Source organism: Sapajus apella, unplaced genomic scaffold (assembly GCF_009761245.1).
Source record: "Sapajus apella isolate SASKATOON/1434 unplaced genomic scaffold, GSC_monkey_1.0 scaffold2592, whole genome shotgun sequence".
Taxonomy (NCBI): Eukaryota; Metazoa; Chordata; class Mammalia; order Primates; family Cebidae; genus Sapajus; species Sapajus apella.
Window position 1 is genome coordinate 1 of NW_022439518.1, and position 9,276 is coordinate 9,276.

Consider the following 9,276-nt stretch of genomic DNA (forward strand, 5'->3'; position numbering starts at 1 on the left):
TCAACTGCTCCACCAGGTCTTGGTAATATGGTAGCAGCTGGAATTTCATCCACAAGGACCAGAGATCTGTGTATGTCTACTTATTTGTTGTACTGCCATACTTGGTGTCCCTAAGCAGGCATTATTTCATGATAGATAGAAGGTAATTTTGTTGTATATACCTTGCTAGCCTCAATTTGAGGGGTATCAGATCTCCCCTTGGCATGTGCATCCCTGCTTTCTTGAAAGATTATCTAGAAACTGAGCATCAGAGCAATATACCTGTGGGGTTTACATAATGCACTTACCTCACACCTCAACCTCTACATTTGGTTTTCAGATGCTACTGTTACTCAAGATGTCCGCAAAGAGACGATGGAAAATAACCAACCAACACCTGATAACATCTTTTCAACTGTTCTCCGAGGACTTACTTATTTGGCAACCGCTGGTCTTCCAGCCATGAGTACCAGGGATCATTGTATGTTTACTTATTCATGTATACTATCCTACTTGGTTTTCATAGACATGCCTATTGTCCTGAATGGGAGAAGTTGATTTTGCTTTATTGTCTTTCATGAGCTGCGTTTGAGTGTTCTCAGTTGGCCATCTGGCATATCCTCTCTGGCTTTATGAAATAATTTTCTAGAAACTGAGCATCAGAAGGATATACCTGTGGGGTTGGCATAATGCACTTAACTCAAAACTGAATGTCTTCCATTCATTTCCAGATGCTACCATCACTCACAATGTCCATGAGGAGAAGATTAAAAATGCCGAAGCAGCACACAATAATGTCTTCTCAACTATTCCCCCAGCACGTATTAATATGGCAGCAGCTGGTGTTTCGTCCCTGAGTACCAGGAATCACTGTATGTTTGTTCACTTGGTGTATGGTCTTCCTTGGTTTCTATATGCATGCATAGTTTCATGAGGGAAGAATGTAGTGTTGTTGTACTATCTTTTCTGGCCTCAATTTTAGGGTTTTCAGATTGCTACCTGGTATGTGCTTTTTCTTTTTGAGATAATTTCCTAGATACTGAGCATCAGAGGGGTATGCCTGTGCAGTTGACGTAATGCATGTAACTCGCAGCTCAATCCCTTCATTTGGTTTCCAGTTGGTGCAGTGACACAGAACGTCCATGAAGAGAAGATAAATAACGGCCAACCAGCACCTGATAATGTCTTGTCAACTGCTCCACCAGGGCTTGGTAATATGGCAGCAGCTGGACTTTCATTTACTAGGACCACAGATCTGTGTATGTCTGCTTATTAGTTGTACTGTCCTACTTGTTTTCCCTAAGCAGACATAGTTTCATGAATGGTAGAAGTTAATTTTGTTGTATATACTTTCCTAGCCTCAATTTGAAGGGTATCAGATGGCAACTTGGCATATCCACCCCTGCTCTCTGATAATTTCCTAGAAACTCAGCATCAGAGGGATATACCTGTGGGGTTGATGTAATGCATTTACCTCACAGCTCAACCCCTTCATTTGGTTTTCAGATGCTATAGTCAACCACAATGTCCATGAGGAGAGGATGGAAAATGGCGAATCCACAACCGCATAACGTCTAGCCAAATGTTCCTTCAGGGCTTATTAATATGGCCGGAGCTGGTCTTCTGGCCATGAGTACCATACATCTGTGTATCTTCTCTTATTAGTTGGATTTTCCTACTTGGTTTCCATATGTGCTCATAGTGTCGTAAAGGGGAGAAAGTGGTTTTGTTGTATTATCTTCCTTAAGTGCAATTTGAGGGGTCTGAGAACACTGCCATCATGTCCTCCTGCTCCATGCAATAATTTATTAGAAGCTCTGCATCATAGGAGTATACCTGTGGGTTTAAATAAGGCATTTATTTCACAGCTTGACCTCATCATTTTGTTTCCAGATGCTACCACGACTCACAACATCTGTGATGAGAGGATGGAAAACGCCCAACTGCAATTTAGTAACATCTTGTTAACTTTTCCACCAGGGCGTATTAACATGGCAGCAGCTGGTATTCCAGCCATGAGTACCAAGGATCTGTGTATGTTTGTTTATAAGTTGGATTGTTTCACTTGGTTTTCATATGTATACATAGTGTCATCAAGGGAAGAAGGTTGTTCAGTTGTACCTTCTTTCGTGAGCTCAATTTGAGTGTTCTCAGATCGCCACCCAGCATATCCTCTCCTGTTGCATGAAATATTTTCCTAGAAACTGAGCATCAGAGGGATATACCTGTAGGGTTACCATAATACACTTACCTTACAGCTCAACCTCTTCATTTGGTTTCCAGATGCTGCAGTCACTCACAATGTCCACGGAGAGAAGATGAACAATGGTCAAAGAGCACCTGATAACTTCTTGTCATCCATTACACCAGGGCTTATTAATGTATCAGGAGCTGGTATTCCACTCATGAGTACCAGGGCTCAGTGTATGTTTCCTAGTTGTTTCTACTTGGTTTCCTACTTGGTTTCCATATTCATGCAGGGTCATACATCAAACAAGGTCGTTTTATTGTATTATCTTTTGTGAGCTCATTTTGGGAGGTGTCAGATCGCCACCTGGTATATCCTTCTGCTTAATGAGATAATGTCCTAAAAACTGAGCATCAGAGGGATATACCCGCAGGGTTGGTGTAATGCACTGACCTCACAGCTTGACGTCTTCTTTCGGTTTCCAGATGCTGCTGTCACTCATAATGTCCATGAAGAGAAGATGGAAAATGGCCAACAAGCACCTGATAACATCTTGTCAGCTGTTCCACCAGGGCTTATTAACATGGCAAAAGCTGGTATTCCAACCATGAGTACCAATGATCTGTGTATGTTAACTTATAAGTTGGATTGTCCTTCTTGGTTTCCATATGCATGCATGGTGTCATGAAAGGGAGGAGGCAATTTTGTTGTATTATCTTTTGTACCCTGAATTTAGGGTTTTCAGAACACCACCTGTCATGTCCTCCTGCTTTGTGCAATGATTTCCTAGAAACTGAGCATCAGGGGAATATACCTGCAGGGTTGACATAATGTATTTTCCTCACAACTCAACCTCTTCATTTGGTTTCCACATGCTACCATCACTCACGATGTCGGTGAAAAGAAGATAAAACAGCCAACTAGCACCCGATAACTTCCTGCCCACTGTTACACCAGGGCTTAATAATTTGGCAGGAGCTGGTATTACAGCCATGACTATGAGAGATCTGTTTACTAGTTGTACTGTCCTACTTGGTTTCCATATGAATGCATAGTGTCATAAAGGGAAGAAGGTGATTTTGTTGTATTATCTTTCATTAGCTCAATTTGAGGGTTTTCAGATCGTCACCTGGCACATCATCTCCTGCTTTATGGTATAATTGCCTTGAAACTTAGCCTCAGTGGAATATGCCTGGGGGTTGACATATGCCCTTGCCTCACACCTCCTCCTCCTCACTTGATTTCCAGATGCTTCCATCACTCACAATGTCCATGAAAAGAAGATAAAAAACGGCCAACCAGCAACTCAAAACTTCTTGTCAACTCTTCCATCAGGACTTATTAATATGACAGGGGCTAGCATTCCAGCCATGAGTACCAGGGATCTGTGTATGTTTCCTTATAAATTACACTGTCCCACCTGATTTCCATATGCGGGCATAGTGTCATCAAGGGAAGAAGGTGGTTTTGCAGTATTATCTTTTCTTGCCTCAATTTCAGGGTTCTCTGGTTGCCACCTGGTATATCCTCATGCTTTATGGGATAATTTTCTAGAAACTGAGCATCAGTGGGCTATACCTGTGGAGTTGTCATTATGCACTGACCTCACAGCTCGACCTCTTCATTTTTTTTTCCAGATGCCACCACCTCTGACAACGTCCATGAGAAGAAGATGAATAGTGGCCAACAAGCACCTGATAACTCCTCATCAGCAGTTCCACCAGGGCGTAGTAATCTGTCAGGAGCTGGTCCTTCATCCAGGAGTACCAGGGATCTGTGTATGTTTGTCTATTGGTTGTACTGTCCTACTTGGTTTCCGTATGCATGCATAATGTCCGGCAGGGAAGCAGGTGGTTTTGCTGTATTGTCATTTTTGAGCTCAGTCTGAGGGGTCTGGTATCGCCACCTTGTATATCCTTGCTTTCTGACATAACTTCTTCGAAACTGAGCATCAGAGGGATATACCTGTGGGAGTGACATAATGCACTTACCTCGCAGCTCAGTTTTTCCATTTGAATTCCAGATGCTACTGTCATTCACGATATCCAGAAGGAGGAGATAGAAAATGGTCAGACCCCACCTGATGGCTTCCTGTCAGATTCTGCTCCACCAGGGCTTATAAATTTGACAGGAGATCGTATGCCACCCAACCCATTGGATTCTTTCTCTTATAACTTCACTAGTCTCAGCAAAGATGAGCTGCTTTACAAACCTGATAGTAACGAATTTGTGGTAGGAACCCAAAACAACAGTGTCTCTGCAGGTGACTCACCAGTCACAGCAATGTCTTCAGTGGAAACTGTGCCAAATACATCACAAATATCTCCTGACATGGCAAAGAAATTTAATGATGATATAAAACATCAATTAATGAAAGAAATTCAAAGGTTTGGGCGAGGTAAGCAGTGCAAGAATGTCTATCAATGAAAGCCGGAGAAGACTCTCATTCTATGATTTAGAACACAATTATGCTGCCTCTTGAGCTCATTGTTTGGCTAAATTGATCTGTCTATAATTTAGCGTGGCTTCTATTTAATTTCACTGAAAATTTCAAATACATTTGCTTACGTGGTTTTTTTTTTTTTTTGTTAGCGTTCACAATAGTTTCCTTAGTAATATACAGATGTGATTTAAGCATTCAAAACACAAACACTATGTAACATTGTAGCCCATAAAAAATGTATACTGTGGTAGTGGATGCAATAAGATTGAAGTATATTTCATTTTCATAATTTTAGAAATACTAATTTTTAAAATATCTTCAGATTATGAAAGAATTTTCATTTTGCTTCAAGAAGTACAAGGATCTATGGATGTCAAGAAACAATTTGTTAAATTTACCATTAAGGAAGCAGCAAGGTGGCTGCCAAAAGGAACTCTTCTATTGTTTTAAGCACTTGTGTACAGTTTGGGACAGGAGCAGGAACAAATCATGCCTTGTTCTTCCTAATCCCTGGCCCTCAGTCATAGTTCATGCTATTTCCCCAAGCATTTAGGTTGATATTATCTTATTCTAACACTTTTTTTCCAATGCCATGGAGCCTTCCAAATTTATCATAACCTGGGAGTGGGTGTGGGCCCTTAATTGACTCACTTGGTCTTTTTCTAGTTTGTATTTTTCCATGAGGATGCATTTTCTATCTGCATGTCGATTGTAAAGTCTGTTTTGTATCCACTACTACCTCTTACATATCACAGATGCTGTGGGTATCCTCTGGTTAATGGAATATCTCTTTAATTTCAGGTTTAAAAATTTTGCCTTAATTCAGCAACTTGAGAAGGTGCTTAAACAATAGATTCCCACTGCCATCTCAGTAAAATTAAGCACATGAGAAAAAAATAATTGTGTTAATGCAAAGACCAAGGAGAAACAAGGACATATGCTGTAAAATGGAGTAGGTCATTGCTGAAGCTCCCTGTAATTTTGAAGTGAAGAAAATTCCCTTCCTGAAGCTAAGAAAAAAAAAAGATGGAGCTTTTGAAATTTAGTAAATTTCTGTTAGTAAAAGCTAGACTTTTGTAGTTTGTTGGTTGGTTTGTTCTTCTACCTGAGGAGGGATATGAGTTGATAAATCACCAATGTATTTAGTATTATGGTCATGGTTTCTACATTGTTGTAGCTGGTATTTATAACTGCCTTCATTCACTACCCATTTCTCATTCCCTTTGCCCTGAGATAGCATGTCATCTGGTCATCATGCTTGGCCTGGCAGGATGACTCAAACCTTCATTACTGAACAGTCTGAAGGACCATTCGATATCTGCCTGGACTGGGTTGCTGTGATTTTCCATTAAGTGTAATCAGAAAACATGGGAGGACTAAGAAGCTCTCTAGACACAGCAAACATACTCCTTTTTAGCCCCTGGTTTAGTGCAATTAATCCCCCTTTGATCGTCAGGTTCATCATCCCAAGCCAGTAGATGACCCCCTCCTTTGCCTCTAGATGGAAAGTGATGAAGAGACCAAAATGGCCAGCTGACAGTATGAATCTTTTTTTCAGTGGAATCACTGCTGTGTCCCTTGGCGAAAGTGTTTCTTCCTTTGGAAATAAGACTTCTATTTCAGCAGAGCCTAAAGTCAGGAGAATAGGAAACGTTTTTGCTAGTGGGTCACTGGAGTATAGAGTGAGTAGAGACACCCCCAGTTATACCCCTGGAATCTAGGACCCATGAATCCTGACTATGGGAAAGAAAGAAACTATGCTGGATGCAGATATACAGCAAACACTGCTTCCTAAGTGATTGCTCAGATCTGCAAGACATTGCCACCTAGCTAGCACTATAACTGAGTTCCACAAGTCCATTGCGCAGTTCTGTTGATCCAGTCACCTTAAGATAATGTGGGACAGCTCAGGAGCCTGATTTGGAGTCCAAGGCCAATGTGGGTAAGACAGTACCACCTCTAAAAAAAATCTGTTGGAGGATAAGGGAATATAAATATTCAGACCAGTGGATTCCCATGAGCATGGGCCCATCGCTACACTTCATTATCTGTGAGTGCCTTGTGTGGAATACCATGGTGGTAAATAAGGCATTTTTTCTGACTGCACAGATGTTGATTTTCTGAAATTACTGTGGGTGGAAACGAAGATCCATTGTCAGTATAAGTGTCTATTTGAGTAAGAACACAGCCCTGTCCCTTCCATAGTGGAAGTGGTCCAATGTAACCACCTGCCATCTGGTAGCTAGCTGATCACCCTGGAGACAGGTGCCATATAAGAGACTCAGTGTTGCTCTCTGTTTCTGGCAGATTGTACACTCAGCAATGACTATGTTACAGAATTTTGTTCCTTAGTTCAGCTGAAACCGAATTCTTGTCACGTGACCAGGAAACATTAGGTTCGCAGACACATTGAAGGGTGAGGAGGGGAATGTATTGGTGGAAAAAGAAAATTAGGAAGGAAAGAACTCTCAGCAAAGTGAGAGGGAATCCTGCTAACAGGCCCCCACCTCCCAGATTGTTTCTGTGCCACCACACAGGAACTGAAGAGACCAGTCTCCCCATTGCCACCCCTGCACAAGGCACAACATTCCCATGGCTCTGCCCCCCCCTCCGGGTACCCGTCAGCATTACTGAGAAAGAATCAGTTGGGAAAGGGCAAGTAAATAGTGACAATTCTTCTGGGTCATGGGTTTCATTCAGGACCAGCAGTCTGGTTTTTCAACCTTCAGGCCGTTTTAGGCTTGAAAGTGGGGTTTCGCCAGGGACCCTTGGCTGTCTCATGTCTCTATCAACTGTAGCCAGGTTGGCCTTGGTGAGTGGAAGTCGGTGCTTCTGAAGCATAATCTCTATCCCTGTCACCTTGGCCACTTTGTGAGCTCATGACGCTATGACACAAGTGTTGGGGAGAGAGACTGATTAATATCTAGATAATAGGTACCTTATCCAGATTATTAAACTTCTGCTCTGCTGAGGTTACCCTTTGCTAAGAACTCTCCTGAGACCCAAATATCTTCACATTGTATGTCCATTTGGGCTAGTTTTGCCACATATTTTTCCCCAGACCTCCTTGTCACAAATTTTCAATTGTGTGTCCACAAGGTTCCTGATCATACACCCAACAAATGAGACACAGCATATACAAGGATACATACTTATAGGTCTGGGCATCTCTCTGCCACACAGGAGCACTGCTGAAAGCTCTTCCCTCTTGGAAAGTTTCCCTTCACCACTGACCTTCAGGGCTATCCCAGTTGGTCCTGTCATAATGCTGCTGTCCACTTCTGGCTTCTGTGGTAGGCAGGCATTATGAATGGACTGAATATGTGTGACCTCTGAGAATTCATACAATGAAACCCTAAATCCCAATGGGATGACATTTGGAGGTAGACTGGGAGGTAATTAGGTTTTGATGTGGTCATGATGGTTGAGTCCCTATGATGAGATTCATGCCCTTATGATTAGAGAAAAGAGAATTTTTTCTTCCATGCCTCCTCAACATGTGAGGATATAGCAAGGTGGCTGACTGCAAGCCAGGAAGAGGACCCTCACCAGAATTTGAGCATGCTGGCACCCTGATCTTGGACTTCTGGCCTCCAGAACCCTGAGAAAGAAATGCCTGGTGATGAAGCTACCCAGTCTGTGGCATTCTGTGATAGCAACTGGAGCTGACTGAGACAGCTGTAGTCTGATTCCCCAGATTCCCATCTCCTGTATACTCAGTCACTAATCCTAATACTGCTATGGTGGGATTTTGCAGGAGAATCAAGGTCTCAAGTCACTTAACCATGAGACACGAATGCGGTGTGGGTGGGCCAGACCTGGCAGGGGAATCCTCGAAAAGCAGAGCATTTTCCTCACCCAGGAGCAGAAGAAGAGCTAAGAGAGTCAAAGCACAAGAAGGATGTGACACAGCAGGCCCTCTTTGAGGATAAAGCAGTGCTCCCGAGAAGGTGTAGGGTGACTCTAGGCATTTAGAGCAGTCCCTGGATGACAGCCAGCCAAAAAATAGGAACCACACTCCTACCACCTTAAGCAACTAGATCTAAATGAGCAATAGCCTGAATAAGCTCAGAAGTGGATTATTCCACAGTCTCCACATTAGCACCCAGCTGGCCCATTTTGAGTTGGCCTTGGGAGACACTCAGCAGAGAGGCCGGTTGAGCCTTCCTGGTCTTGACTTGCAGAACTGTGGATAATACACATGTGTTGTTTTAGGCCTCTCAGTTTGCAGTGATTGGTCATGGGGCAGTAGAAAACTAACACAGGTACTGTCAGTGCCTTGTAAAGAAAGAACAGTAAGTAAGCCAGGGCTGGGGAGTTTTGGTTTGTTTTTTTTTTCCCATTTATTTATTTTATTACATTTTAGGTTTTGGGGTACATGTGAAGAACATGCAAAATTGTTGCATAGGTACACACGTGGCAGTGTGATTTGCTGCCTTCCTCCTCATCACTTACATCTGGCATTTCTCCCCTTTCTATCTCTCCCCAGCTCCCCACCCCCTACCGTCGCTCCCCTATTTCCCCCCAACTGACCCCAGTGCGTAGTGCTCCCCTCCCTGTGTCCATGTGTTCTCATTTTTCAACACCCGCCTATGAGTGAGAACATGCGGTGTTTGATCTTCTGCTCTTCTGTCAGTTTGCTGAGAATGATGGTTTCCAGGTTCAT

The 9,276-nt window shown here is 42.7% G+C and overlaps 1 protein-coding gene across 1 annotated transcript; it reads left to right on the plus strand.

Annotated features, from left to right (window-relative positions):
• Positions 1–319: 319 nt before the first annotated feature.
• SAGE1 (sarcoma antigen 1) lies at positions 320–5,679 on the plus strand (the record flags this gene model as incomplete). The annotated part of the gene is given in 12 exon segments (XM_032273279.1): positions 320–460; positions 711–851; positions 1,098–1,190; positions 1,873–2,013; positions 2,263–2,403; positions 2,653–2,793; positions 3,416–3,556; positions 3,805–3,945; positions 4,191–4,565; positions 4,933–5,026; positions 5,412–5,455; positions 5,458–5,679. Coding segments are annotated over 12 exon segments (1,646 nt in total), but the record flags the coding sequence as incomplete, so codon positions are not given.
• Positions 5,680–9,276: the final 3,597 nt, after the last annotated feature.